Genomic DNA, 14,959 nt, shown 5'->3' with positions numbered 1-14,959 from the left:
TTCCTTCTGAATATGATGCAAGCGGTGACAAATATTGAAACATGAACCGCGCACGCTTGCTGTTGTCCTCTACACCAGGCTTCCGTTGGTTCAGCAGCCTTTGCCTGCCATTCACTCGTGCCCGTCGCACCACACAAGCCTTTGCCTGCCATTCACTCAGAACGAACTGACGAATGGAAAGCAGCGCGACCTGTTGCCCCATAGAGTTTGCAATGGTCGAACATGGTTTGTGCGCAGCTGGTACATTTTTTAACAACACAAATATGTAGTTTTCCCCCTGGGTTCCTCGAACTATTGGGCTGAGAGGATGTCAGGGCAGGCCTTTGAGCCATCTTTGCGCCTACTGGCATTCCTTCTCGTTTCCATTGGCCCACTTGGTTTGGATCACGTCAAGTGTATGGGACAACTCGGAGAGCTCATGTTGCAATTTAACCAATTAATAATAATAATAATAATGAAATGGATGGAAAGATCCACAATGGCAGGGGCAAATCTCATAATCTTAGCTATCAATCAGTCATCGTCGTCATTTTTATAGTTCCTGGTCATCGGCTCATCGCCACCTTACAAAGCGTGTGCATAATAGTATTGTTTTTATTAAACATGAGCTGAAAAAGAAAAAAAAACAATATACCACTTGGGCCAATTCAATACTATAGGAGAGTGCCCGTGCGTTGCAACGGGAACGTATAAAACCACGATAAACTATGTGGCAAATCGAGAAGTTTTACATATACCAGTGTTCTCGATTTGTATATCAGCTATGCTTCCTGTGGAGCAAGGAAGCGAACACAAGCCAGCCTTTTGTATTAGTGCATTCTGTTCAGTTCTTACTTGATCATATCGTGTTCTCGCGTGTGCCATGGCCGAGTGGCAAGCTCAACACTGGTATTGTTGTCTTGTCTCAAATGAAGTCCGGTTCCACAAGTTAACCGGAAATCTTCATGGGTGATAGCTGTGTCAGATTCTCCCGGCAAGTAATGCAAGTGATAGCTGTGTCAGTTTACACCCATTTTCTTGGGCATCACTTGTCTCAAATGAAGTCCATTGAAGGTTCGCAATTTATGTTCCGTGGAATCGCACGGGCACCTACCTAGTAGAGACAAGAAGGGGGGAAAAGAAAAATCAAGTGAAGTCAACTTTTAGATGTCTAGTACCTTGGTTACATTACATGCATGAGTACTATATATACTATAGGGTATCGGCCACTATGTTCAGACCAGGGTTAACCTTCCCGTTTTTTCTTCATTTCTCACCACCACCCAAAAACGGAAAATCAGTGAATTTCACTCAAATTTCATAGATTTCAAACGAATTACTATTTTAAATTTTGACTTAGTGGATTTCATTTTTCTCGGCGGACTTGTCGTTCAGTTTAGCAAAAATTTATTTTTTATAGGATATGCCTGCAAATTGTTCAAATCATGTTGTACAATGACTAATAATATACTCACAAATAATTTAATGTCCAAAATCACATAAACTCATAATTGATTTGAACTATCCATGCATTTTTTTTATAAAATCATAAACACATAGAAGCTCAAACACTCAACAAGTCCGCGTCTTGTAATTATATTGTTATGTCATGTATGAACTTGTATTATTTAGAGTTTGGATTTATATTCATATATATATATATATATATTGTATGAAAATTGCATGCAATTCATATTAATTTATGTATCTTACGTTTTACAAAGTCATACATATACACTACAATAAAATGGAGCTAAAATTTAATTTTTTACAAGGTCAAACGATCTTTTTCGCCTAAAAACACTGAAATCCGTTCGAAAACACTGAAATTCGGTTTTCCTGATTTTTTAAAAACTTTTGAATAGTAAAACGAATTTTTCGATATTTGTATCAAAAAAATTCCGTATAAAAACCGAAAACGAGAAAAATTGTCGAAATTGCTAACAGTGAACCACAGCGTGGCACATGATACCGTGTACAGTCGGGTCATGTGGGCCGCCATGGTGAGCTTGTTGTATCACATAGTTTAAATACCATACAACTAATGAATATATTTTTTTACCTATGTTTTATCTACGGGTGCAGCCTTAACATGGCTCTATGCAGTTAATCAAACAACGATTGTTTCTTGGTTAATACACGCACTCAGTCTGGACGGATGTACGCAACATACCAATCACAATCACAAGGATAGTAAATTATTCCCCCTTCTTGTCTCTCAAAAATATGCATAATGGCTCGTGGCTGTATATCTTTAATAATAAAGAAAAATAGAGAAAGAATCACTGCCACATGGTTTAAATTTCTAAGAAAACGTACACGCATCTTCTTATATAAAAAAACCAAAATACCGTATTAGTTACCCACCCAGCCGCCTCTGGAGCAGGTTATGGATACCCCGTCAAACTCTAGTACCCGCATATCCTCGTAGGCAAGCAACGGCGGCTCTAGCCAGGTTGGAAGACCACACACCAGTTACGATGACTCCAAACTCAAGCTATTGTTATTGGATCCAGCCTCTTCCTAGCCAAGTCAGCTACACTTCCTTAACTTTGTCTTACCCCCCACCAGTCGTCAAAGGAGATCTCATCATACCGAGGAGCAAGCAAGATCATGCTGTCCGATTCTGTGCAAAGAATTGAAACTATAACTGCCGAGCAAAGATGCAAAAAGATGAATAGATTTAATCTCTTCTTCATCAGCAATTTCGGCAGCAATCTAATCCAGAAATAGATAATGTGAGATATAAACATATAGAGAATACTAACTAAAACGAAATTGATCCAAAAACCTATTACATATTGAGCTTGAGCAAGAGATAAATACACAACGACAGAGCCAGATGCACTCGACATAGTACATGTCGATATAATCGTTCCGCTTGGCGTAGAGTAGTCATACGGATCATCATCAATTCATCGACGAAGTGAACATTCGTGTCACATATGGACACTCCCTAGATAGAAATAGAAACGTGATTGACGGCTTTCACCTCAGCAAATGAACTATTGGACGACGTGTTTTAGGATTTATTTAATCATTTATAAAAGTCAAACCTATAGTATAACTATTTCAAAGCCATTGTTCATTGTTGTTGTTTGATATGCCAGAAATAGAAACCTGTCAGATGATGAAATGTTGCCTGTGCTAACCTCACGCGATGCCAATATGGTGGAATTGGAAATGTTTTTGAAGCAGTAAAATCATGACCAAAACTGCAAGCAAACAGTCAATCATCAGCTCAAGCTAAGAGCAGCCAACTCTTGGGAAACAGAAACGACTGCTTGTTAGGTTATCATGTCTCAGTTATACAGGACTGCGCCTCCGCACATATAACTCACTATCGAAAACAAACCGCAATGCATCAGTCTGGCAACACACGCAACATGTTAAAACGCTCTAACTGTTGTATGCCTGGGACCCTCTCAGCGCTCACTGAATCCGAGCAGCATACTCTGCATCGAGTGAGGGCACAAGCACGCGAAACTTGGCTTGTGACAGCACAAGAGCCACCCTAACCAGGGAGTACAGGAGGGCTCAGTACGTGTGCTGATGCTGCCAGCTCGGATGAGATGGCTGAGACGGTGTGACCTGGAAGCCGTTCAGGCTGCCCTCAGCAAGGTTCTGGGGGTGCTCCTGTCCCTGAGACTGGTAGACAGTTGGGTACCCATGGCCTCCAAATTGGGAAGGCTGTGGCTGCTGCGCCCGAGCAAAGCCACCCAGCTGACTCTGTCCCTGGTAACCATAGAAGTGGTTAGGCGGAAGCGTCGAGGCCGCTCTTGAACCAGAGCCATGAACCCACATTCCAGAGTTGTCGCCCTGAAAGAGGTATCAATAAATCAACATTTCTGTAAAAAAAAAACTTCATCCACAAAAAAGATGACGCTGATTGGGAGAGCAAAAGGTTCCCCAGGTTACATCATGAGCTACTATGTGATGATTACCTGCTGGAGAGCCATGTATTGACTGGTGTTTTTGTACTGTCTGCTCAATGCTTCATCAAACCCAAGAGCTGATGCAGAGCCGGTACTCTGACTAAGGGTAAAATTTCCTTGTATATTACTTGAGCTTCCAAAGCCTCCATAACCAGAGATGACTGATGAAAGTGGTTGTGGTTGTGGCTGATGTTGCTGTTGTAAGCCTGTGGCAGACAGGTTGTTCTTATACTCTGGAGTCGAGTACTTCATACCAGATGCCAGCAAAGCAGCAGCAGCAGACTGATGGAATGGTCCGCTACTCGGGTATGCTTGCTGGAAGGTGCCTGAAGATAGGTAAGTAGCATAGTTTTGTGGCAAATACGGATACCCAACCATATTTGGAAAATGTGTGATTGGTAAAGTTGGCTGAGAGTAAGGGTGATGTGCTAATTGCTGTGGCAGAGGAAGCCCCGTCTGAATGCTAGTACTTGGAAGACTCTGTGTAGACTGGGCGTTGGAGAAAACCCCTGCTTTCAGTGCCTGAAAATTATTTTCATGAAATGTGGACTTAGGAAAGGCAAAAGAAAAATAGGACAATACTAAACAGGCGGTTCAGAATCTATAATGAATTTAATATAAGTTCGATATGTTTACAGTTTTAAACATTGCTACTGACAACGTATCCCCGCTAATTTATACTCCCTCCGTTTCTTTTTATTAGTCGCTGGATAGTGCAATTTTGCACTATCTAGCGACTAATAAAAAGAAACGGAGGGAGTAATTTATATAGAAGCTCAACTAATATACACAGGAACTTTTGATACATAAAATAGCATAAGCATGTCTAAAGGATGTGAGTGAGAAAAACGAATTCAAATATTTAACTAACCTCCTGCTGCATGGATATGGGTGGTCTAGGATTTGTAGTTGAGCCTGCGTTATATTTTGCTCCCAGATAAGGCGGTAAATCAAACTCTAAGCCATGAAGAGTTGCATGATTTTGATTTGACCCCAATAGGCTGCTGGTGCTCAAAGGATTTGCTTGCTGGGAAAACAAATGATAAGAGTGAGAACTAAGAAACGAACTGACAAGTTTCAGAAAGAATCAAGCATGACATGACTTGAAACAGCACACAAAACTAGAATAACTGCTGAAGCATTCCTGAATGGGCCTTTATATTTCAAAGCAGTAACAAATATACAACAAAAAGTTAATTCAATACAAGAAAGGCCTTTCGTCTTTTTGTACTTCTTTTTAAAGAGTTAAACTACCACACCGTCATACTGAAATATTTTTTCATTTTTGAACTGGTTTATATGGCTTAGAAATATTAAGTGTTGACACATCATTGAACTCCTAGCTCTATAAATCAGAAGCAACTGGTCAGCAAAAAATAGTTTGACCCACTGAATAACTGTTTCTGCTTTGTTTTTCAGAACGTATAGCAATATCTTGATAACTAATCTAGTTATCAAAGGCGGTAAAAATCCTTTTGCTAGATGTAAATACTCCACCATCATCAGCCCTGGACAGTTGTTTGCCAAATTACCTTTCCCTTTTGTTGATATAAACATTTGAAAATTTTACAAAACAAGAGATAAACACCACATAACGGATTACTTTGATTTTTCTGAACTTGCAAACACAAAAAAGGCAACAGGGTAAGAAAACAGCTTAAAAACACCAAACAGCCAACAAGAAACATCTATATGCCCAAAACAGCTAGTCACATAGGCTTTAACTTACTTAATATTTCTATTACTTACGGCTGTTAGATCTATATTATGTAGCCAATCACACTTAAAAGCCATTCTACGTCCGAGAACAAATTCTAGTACGTGTCACAAATTCTTGCCAATGTCTTACAAATGTGGACGCACACACACACACACAGTTTTAAGAAATAATTTCAGAGAAAAACTCCTAGTTGCACAAATGCATCACAAAAAAAGTGATTTTAGCAATAGCTTCACAAAAAACATATTTTTTCCAAAAAAAACTTATTTGCACAGTAGAGTTTGAAATAGGAGGTGGGACAGGGAATGGATAGAAGAGTTGATGTAGATATAGCCTAACAATGCTAAAAGAGTGTAGCCTTGTTGAATACTAAGTAACCAGTATCGTGATTCTCTAAAATTTGTCCATTAAAAGTGTAGTTTCTTGTGGTAGTTTTACAAAAAGTAGTTATACCTTTTGAAAAAATATAGGAGGTTAGTTGTGGTTAAATCCGTAATTTCAGCAACTCCTAATCACCTTATGATTGACTTGGATCTGCCCAAATGGTTTTTCAAAGCAATGGATAAAAAGAGAAGGGGATTTTTGTGAAAAGGTCATGAACAGGCCAATGGAGGAAATTGCTTGGTATCATGGGCTAAGGTGCAAAGACCTTTGTTTTTCTATTTTCTTCTGCTTAATATATAACGGGGCGCAGTTCTCCTGCGCGTCTCGAGAAAAAAAAAATCATGGGCTAAGGTGCAAAGACCTTATATGGCTGGCTTGGTGTTCATGATTTAGAAAGAATGAGTTGGGCACTGTGCATCCGTTGGTTATATGGTCTCTAAAAGCTGATTCATCCAAACCTTGGCCTGGTGTTCAAAGTGTTGTGTTGGCAGTGGTCGATGAAGGGCAAATGTGGTGCCCGGCTGGGGCTGCAGCTCTCCAGGAACTAGCCCTAAAGGTTTTTCTTACTTAATGAAATGACACACAACTCTCCTGTATGGTTCGAGAAAAAATATATTATATCTATAATAATTCTAAAAAAACATAAACTTTATGCTTGTATAGGGATTAGGGAGATAAAAAAAGAATCTATACATGGTTTCCATTGACTTAGAGAATGCTTATGACAAAGTACCAAAAAATATTATGTGGTGGGCTTTAGACAAACATGAAGTTCCAGCAAAATATATTGGACTCGTTAAGAACATGTACAACACTCTTGGAAACAAGCGATGGAGACAAGGATGACTTTCCGATTAGAATAGGACATTAGGACTGCATCAAGGGTCAGCTTTAGGCCCTTACCTTTTGCCTTGGTGATGGATGAGACCACATGAGACATACAAGGGGATATCCCTTGGTGTATGTTTTTTGCAGACGATAATACGAAATAGTGCTAGTTGATGAAAGTCAGACAAAATTAAATAAAAAAACTAGAGTTACCGTGGGAGACTCAAGTCCAATGGGTTTTAGACTTAGTAGAACTAAAACCAAATATATAAGATGTGACTTCAGCATTACTACACATGAGAAAGGAGATATTAGTTTGGAAGGTCAAGTAGTGTCTAGGAAGAATATGTTTCGGTATTTACGATCAATGCTACAAAGAAACGAAGATATTGATGAAGCTGTTAGCCATGGAATCAACGCAAGTGGATGAAGTGGCGCCAAACATATGGCGTTCTATGTGACAAGAGGGAACCATAGAAGCTAAAAGACAAGTTTTATAGGACGGAGATTAGACATGCTATGTTGTATGGTGCAGAAAATTGGTCTGCAAAAGGCAATATGTCTAGCATATAACTGAAGCAAGAGAATGTGTATGTCACATTGAATTTGTGGCCATACGAGAAGGAATTGAGTTCAAAAAAAATATATGTGACAGACTAGGGGTAGCACCAGTTAAAGAAAAGCTTGTCCAACACGTGTTGACATGGTTTGGACATGTCTAACAACGACCTCCATAGACACCAATGCATAGTGGAACCCTATGCCACAATAGCAATGGAAGAGAGACAGGAGAAGACCAAAGTTGACATGGGAAGGGGAATTAAAAAATAAGTGAAAAAAAAACACAAAGATTTAACCTAGAATAAGAATGCATGGAAAACAGTTATCCATATGACTGACCTTCGACTAGTGGTTTCTGTTGGATTTCAACTCTAGCCTACTCCAACTTGCTTGGACTAAAAGGATCCGTTGTTGTTGTATGCTTGTCTTAATTTTACTTTTAAATTTATTATGCATGTGTAACAGTTTAAAGCTGGAAGTGTTTCTTAGCAGTTTCCTACTCAATCATTGCATAGGTCATGTAATCATTATGATTTTTCAATACAAAAGGAGGCCAAAGCATTAGGTTGGTATCACTGAACATGCAGTCATGCACACCTGACTTAAACCTTAACCAGGGTAAGTTTAACTAAGATATGAGCATTTAAGATGAGAAAACTCCAGTTGGACTTAAGTGCAGTTTCCCTTAGTGATATAATCTGTGCCCTCCTATATGCTAAATGTTCTAGAAAAATATAAGAAAAATGCTATAGAAGGCCAGTGCATCTAGATCTGTTATCATATCATGGCAACTCAAGACGTTTTCCTTATATATCAAGGTTGACTCTAGATATAATGGAACTTAATGCACCTTTACAGTTACACTAGGCACAAATATTGGGGGCAGCAAAAGATCAGTCACCAAGCATGTGTGGAAAAAAGTACAGAAAGAAGAGACGGAATACCATTAAGTTTGACAAATGGGAAAGAGTATGTGCTTGGTTGTTTCCTTGTGGCTCCTCAATTGTGCTAGGCTGTAAAGTGTCCGTGTTTGAATAAGCATGACTTGGAACTGATGGGACGTCATATTGAAGTTCAGAAGGATCAAGTACGTCCTGCCTGAGCTCATTAGCCTGTGAAACAGAAGGCGCATCTACATTCTCCATGTTAGCTCCAAGCATGGCCTCAAGATTTTCGTCTGCTGGTGAAGTTACAGCACCACTTTCATAGTAATCTTGATTCCTGCAACAGACAATTCCACAATGTTAACTTCCCCGCAAAGAGCGGTAAGGGAAGTGCCAAAAAAACACCAGTAAAATGCTTCACCTGGCATCTATTTGATCTACTGGTGCAGATTCCTCTCGAGCAGGGAATTCCACATTGCTATCAGTGGTATTTTGTGGGAGTAACCCAGAAAATGCACCAGATCCAAAACTGCCAAAGCTCAACTTGACACATTCTGTATTTGTAACTTGCAAGTGGTCAGGAATTATCACTGCAGGGTTATCTTCTGCAGACTTTTTTGCAGCTAACTCATCATTATGTAGGCTTAAACTCTGGAAGTTTGCTGCTGCTGCTGATACATCAGCACTGGAATCCTCAACTGAAGATAAACATAAAAACAACAATTACCAAAGGAATCAGAACTCATTGTGGGCCATGTCATCCGTTTTATACAAGATTAAAAACAAGACCAAGCTATCAGAACGCAACATGATTCAGTTTTTATGTATTTTTGGACATATATAGGATGGCTAGGGTCCGTGAGAGAAAGACAAGGGACTTTAAGTTTAAGTGCATTAAGGACGAAACGGAGCACCTCTTGGTGGAGGATGAGATCAGACATAGATGGTGAGAGTATTTTAACAAATTGTTCAATAGGGAGAATGGGACACAACCTTTTAGTCGGGTGACTCTTTAGACAACGCCAATAAACGTTTTGTGCAACTGCACAGAATCCAAAAATCTGAGGTTAGAGAGACATTGAAAAGGGTAAAAGGGGTAAAGGTGATAGACCCTGATGGTATCCCAATCGAGGCATAGAGATGTCTCAGGGACATAGTTGTAGTATGGCTGACCAAGTTGTTCAACCATATCTTTTGATCGAACAAGATGACTCACGAGTGGAGAAGTGTATTGGTACCGATCTACAAGGATAAGGGAGATATTTGAAGTCATACCAATTACTGAAGAATTAAGTTGATGAGCCACACTATGAGAATATGGGAGCCTAGCTTAGGAGGAGCCATAAGAATAAGCTTCGAGTCGTTACCTTTTTATTTTGGTGATGGATGAGGTCAGACATCCAAGAGGATATAGTGATAGTTGACAGAAGCCAAACAGAAGAATAAGAAAATAGAGTTGAGGCAGGAGACTGAGTCATGTTTTAGACTATGTAGAACTAAAACCGAATATATGAGATCTAGATTCAGCATTACTACACATGAGGAAGGACATGTTAGTTTGGAAGGTCAAGTAGTACCCAGAAAGGTTATCTTTTGGTATTTAGGATCAATGCTACAGAGAGAAAAGGCAAGTTTTATAGGACGGCCATTAGAGATTAAACCTGCTATGTTGTATGGTGTAGAAGTAGAATGTTGACCTACAAAAAGACGACATGTTCAGCAATTGCAGAAATGTGTATGTTGTGTCGGATTTGGCCATATAAGAACTCAAGAAGGGATTGAATCTGGAACGATGATATGCGTGATAGGCTAGAGGTAGCACCAATTGAAGAAAAACATGTCCAACACTGATTGAGATGGTTTCATCATGTCCAACAGCTCCAGATGCACTAGTTCATAGTGGGATCCTAAGGCGCAATAGTAATGGAAAGAGACCCAGGGGAAGGCCAAAGTTGACATGGGAGTAATGTGATCCTAAGGCGCGATAGTAATGGGAAGAGAGGCAAAGGAAGACCGAAGTTGACATGGGAAGAAGCAAAGCAACGAAAGAAGAATTGAAAGAATGGAATATACCCAAAGATTTAGCCTTAAATAAGAGAGAATGAAAAATAGTTATCCTTGTGGCTAAACCTTAATTTGTGGTTTTATTGGGTTTCAACTCTAGCCGACCCCTACTTGCTTGGGAATAAAAGGGTTTGTTGTTGTTGATGTTGTATTTGTCTTAGTACCTTCCTGATTATGTCTACATCTATGGCACAAATAATCTGTGCGGAGTCAAATATACAAGCAGTACTAAATGGTAAAGAAAAACTTGTTTACATTACCCAACTAGACTTAAGAAGTTGCTCACCATATCGAATTACAATTTATACATTTCCATGATTATGACTAAGACTGGCAAATGTCTAAGATATGTTACTTTGGTGGTTATTCCATAGCAAATATATGAAAAAATAAATAGATGTTTATAAAAGAATTGTCAACCTCTAAATTGTTAACCAACAGCTAGCATATTCACATTAGTTTTACACTTACCTTCTTGTTGTTCTGTGTAAGAGTAATTATGAGGCTGATAGGAACTTGAGTTGTTCAATATTACATCATTGTACTCAGAAATACCGTCACTAGGATCCAGGTGTCTCTCAGAGGCAGGTGCTGGTCCCATTGCAAAGGTGTCGTTTTCATCCAAGTGTGAATTTTCATGTGAATTAACTACATCAGTAACCAATGTAGATGACTGAAACGATGCCTCATACAAGGACGGATCACCAGATGGCTCAGGAAGGGAAGATTGGTTCGCAAATGTCGGGCCATCTTGTGGAGACCAGTCAGTACCATATGGGAGCTTGCTGTCAGCAGTAGAATGATCATGATCCTTAACCTGAACCGAATCTTGGGCAGGTTGTAACCCCTTGTCAAGCTCTGTTGGGGGAACCATGCTTCCAGATTGTTTCAGATTCTGGTTTGTGCTTGGCAAAGATGGGTACTGTCCAGCATAACCTCTGTCAGCTGTGACCACAGGTTTGATAGAAGTCTTTCCCTGAGGCCGGCCCATTTTCACAATGTCAGCCATCGACAACTGACCAGGTGTCCCAGACCAACCACCATGCTGAAACCCAGACGATGATTGCAATGATGCAGCTGGTCCATCAGCAACCATATGTTTGTTTGCAGAAGGACTGTGAATACAAAATAGAATATTAACACCAGCAATCAGCAAAATGTAATAATTAGAACTAAATGGTCTGAAAATATTGAAGTTGAGAATAATTCTCTATTTTATAGAGATAGGCATCATTCAAACATTTGGAGATCATTATGTTGATTCTAAACACCGACAATATTGCAAATTATCTTTTTCACAAGAACTAGAATGTCATAAACTAAATGAAATGAACTACCTAAAGAACAATACTAAACCAAAGAAATTAACACCAAGCAGTAACAAAAAAATAGACATACGAGCCACAACAAAATTATGTGAAGGAAAACAGAAAATCACTTTAAACTTCTAAAGTAAACATAAGTGTGCTGACAAAAAAATATACATAAACAAACAGCACAGATCCTTTGAATGTATCACAGAAGGGTCCTTTTGCCCCTTTACCTTGCAACTGTTTGCCTCTGACTGGAAGTACCTGATGCAGTACCAGACCCTGGTGGCCTTGAGGTCATGTTATCTGATTTTTGGATTGAGATGAAGATTTGGTCAGAAAAATAATAAGCCAAAAAAAATAAGGTTGAGGGTAAAAATGCCACGTATTCTATTACCAGTAGAGCTGGAGTGCATAGAATTGTTCCGTCCACCACGATCTACACCACTTCTAAGGCCTCGATTAGTAGAACTATTTGCTGATCGATATCTTGTCTCAGGAACCTCTTTAATCTGCTTATTAAATGCCCACAACTCTAGCTGTCAGTTCTAGCACTCAACTATGAATAGAGCACTTCTCGAAAAATAAACAAAACTGTAGTTGAATATGCTAATTTTTGGTGCAAGGAATCACATGGTAGAGAAAAGAAACAGTAGCCAATAGCCATATAGATCCATTAATGAAACTAGATTGTGCAAGAAGATGATTGATTACAAATTTATGTTTAAGGTAAATAAAAGCTGGCAAATGATTATAAAATGGATTGTGTATTCAAGCCGGTAGGACACATTATAAATTAAAAAACAGTTCTGACCTCTTTCTTCTTGTCGCGCTTGCTCTTTACCTCTTGGAAAGTATCTGAAAAGAGTATACGCAGTGATGAGTTATCAACATTTATAGATGTGCCCAACCCATCAACATAACAAATCAATATTGGTGTCACTACCATATGTACATAATGCAAGTTGCAAACTAATAACAGGAAAACTGGAGGGCAGATGATAGTTACAAACAGCATACATGTATATAATGCAAGATCAGATGATATCTAGACAAATATTTACATTTCCAGTGAAGCCACGAGTTCAGAAAGCGAGGACATATCCATAAATCCACAGCTAACATTCTTGAGCACATATGATAAGTAGATAGATTTCATTCCATGACAAGCATATGTAATGTATATGGGTCTAGAGTAGTAAGAAGTGAAGCTGAAATACCAATACTGAAATGTAGAGAACAAATGATTAGAGATCAAACTCATCCTACAGCAAATGAAAACTCGAGAAAGTTGTGGTGTGTTCAAAGTTATAAGTTATAACCATTAATTGCAATACCAAAGAGAAAAATGCCATAATAAGCAGAGCCAGCAAAAGTTGTTCTTGTACACAGTATGATTAAACTAATTAACTAAGAAAAGACAAGACAACCAAGTGCTATGATGTCCATGTTCAATAAATCCTATCATGGCCGAATCCAGCACATAAACACCTTCCTCCAAATTTTATGACTAGCAGACAGGAGACGAATATACAACCTACCGCAACAATCCTTTCCAAATCTGGTTCAAGTCCTAACTAGAACAAAACAAAAATCTATCCACTTAACCCATTTCTGTCTGTCACCAGCATTGAAACACTAAGAGGTCCAGTCTAATGCAGCATGCTTGTCTTACTTTCTCCCGAGCTTCCAGTGTCCAGACATTGTCCACGCTATCGCCGCATCCTCCTCCTCGGAGCAACAACTACAGAAAAGTCTGAGTGTTCTTGAAATGTTTGGCTGTCACCACAACACAACAGGAAGAACCTCAACCAACCACCGGGTAGAGGGAAAAGATAATCTACCTGGGTTGTGATATTTCAAAACAGGAAACTTCTCGGTCCTTACCACTAATAGCATTTGCAGGAATTCTAAGATAGAAACCTTAATGGCTAGTTTGTCAACTCTATTCCCAAGAGAAGATGAACTAATTTCCTTGGCAAAATGAAAATCCCTTGAAAAATTGGGGTTGCCGGGGCTAGTTTGGGAGACAGAAAACCGAAGAGGATTGAAGGGGCTAAAATCTCTTTCTTAGGGCTAGTTTGGAAACACAAATTTTCCAAGGGATTTTCATTTTCCCAAGGGAAATTAGTTCATTTTCCCTTGGGAAAATAATGTTCCCAAACTATTTAATTTTATTCAAAATTGAATAGTGGACGTTTGTGACAGCACTCACATCTCCCACGTCTAATACTACTTGGACTCCATCTTTCACAACTATCTGATATACCGACTTAAAGATAACTAAAACTAGTATGAACTCGAGGGGCCCAGGGGGGCAAAGAAACAACACAGGTGCGTCTGATTCCCACTAACCGGGCCGAGCGCTCAGACTACAACCTTCACGTCGACGAATCGCCCGGATCGACGAGAGCAGACCCGACTAAATCCTAGCAACGCGCCCTGCAACGAACAGCAAAACAGGCACGGAATCGTGGGAGTGGGGAGAGGACAGCGCAAGCCGTGCCCGGACCTTGGGAGAGGAGGCGGCTGACCGTCTCGTCGGGGTCCATGCCGCACTCGCGCAGTGCGGCGTAGATCTCCGCCTCGGGGCGGTTCACGATCTCCTTAAGGCCCTGCACCAGCTTCCTCGACCCGGGCGGAACAGGCGCCGCCGCCCCCTTCCCTCCAGCTCCGCCGCCGCTCATCCTCACCGCCGGGATCCCCTACTGGGACTCGGGGACAGGGAGACGAGGGCGGGGTGGTGGTGGCGGTAGCTTCGGTTTCGGCCTGGTTCACTTGCTCACACCAACGCAACGGCGGCCGATGCCTAATTCCAAAACCCTTTCTCCTCCCCTCCCTTCACTGCGGCCAAGTTTATATAGCTAGACGGCAAAAATGCTACTTAGCATAGTTTTAACTGGTGTATTTAAGGGGTAGAGATTAACACGTGACCATAACTCTTTACGGCGTACACAATACGCGACAGTCACGTGTATGATTTGCGTTACCCCTGCAGTCCGGTCTTTTTGCTTTTTTCCCATTTTTATGCAGTAAAGCGAACATACCTGCAAAACACTATTTTATAAGTTGTTTATAGAGTAAGGTTTTAAAATAGAATAGTACGCTGTTCATAGGGTAAAATTTAAAATAAAATATAAGATAGAAGTTGGGATAGAAAAATCTGCTATAGATAGGATCTGCTGAAAACAACCTAAAGCAAGCGAACTATCACCCTATATTTAAAATAACTAGATATAGCGATCGATATATCTGGATATAGCTACTCTGTTTCGCGCTAAACAGCTGGAGACG

At 40.0% G+C, this 14,959-nt stretch overlaps 1 protein-coding gene across 2 annotated transcripts; it reads right to left on the bottom strand.

Annotated features, from left to right (window-relative positions):
* Positions 1 to 3,170: 3,170 nt before the first annotated feature.
* LOC103630744 (cell wall protein AWA1-like) lies at positions 3,171 to 14,501 on the bottom strand. Of its 2 annotated transcripts, XM_023300323.2 has the most exons (11): positions 14,021 to 14,501; positions 13,341 to 13,409; positions 12,480 to 12,523; positions 12,063 to 12,177; positions 11,899 to 11,971; positions 10,827 to 11,470; positions 8,713 to 8,989; positions 8,352 to 8,628; positions 4,786 to 4,941; positions 3,924 to 4,436; positions 3,196 to 3,798 (listed from the first exon to the last, which is right to left on the bottom strand). In XM_023300323.2, exons 4-11 carry the CDS (start codon positions 12,079 to 12,081, stop codon positions 3,517 to 3,519), a joined length of 2,241 nt encoding a protein of 746 aa, XP_023156091.1. In that variant the 5' UTR covers positions 12,082 to 12,177; positions 12,480 to 12,523; positions 13,341 to 13,409; positions 14,021 to 14,501; the 3' UTR covers positions 3,196 to 3,516. The 2 variants fall into 2 exon arrangements, with proteins under 2 accessions (NP_001315981.1, XP_023156091.1); NM_001329052.1 differs by lacking the exon at positions 13,341 to 13,409 and having other exon boundaries at positions 3,171 to 3,798; positions 14,178 to 14,443.
* Between the last annotated feature and the right edge of the window lie 458 nt (positions 14,502 to 14,959).

This window comes from Zea mays, chromosome 6, assembly GCF_902167145.1.
Source record: "Zea mays cultivar B73 chromosome 6, Zm-B73-REFERENCE-NAM-5.0, whole genome shotgun sequence".
Taxonomy (NCBI): domain Eukaryota; kingdom Viridiplantae; phylum Streptophyta; class Magnoliopsida; order Poales; family Poaceae; genus Zea; species Zea mays.
Note: the sequence above shows the minus strand (reverse complement) of the source record. Positions and strands in the feature narration are given on the sequence as shown.

What these genes read in the sequence shown, in the direction of transcription:
- LOC103630744 (NM_001329052.1), bottom strand. Translation starts at nt 14,352, where the DNA reads ATGAGCGGCGGCGGAGCTGGAGGGAAGGGGGCGGCGGCGCCTGTTCCG. An exon ending in CAGAGGCAAACAGTTGCAAG is followed by an intron (nt 11,471 to 11,898) that starts GTAAAGGGGCAA and finishes TTGTATTCACAG; the next exon opens with TCCTTCTGCAAACAAACATA. An exon ending in AATACATGGCTCTCCAGCAG is followed by an intron (nt 3,799 to 3,923) that starts GTAATCATCACA and finishes TACCTCTTTCAG; the next exon opens with GGCGACAACTCTGGAATGTG.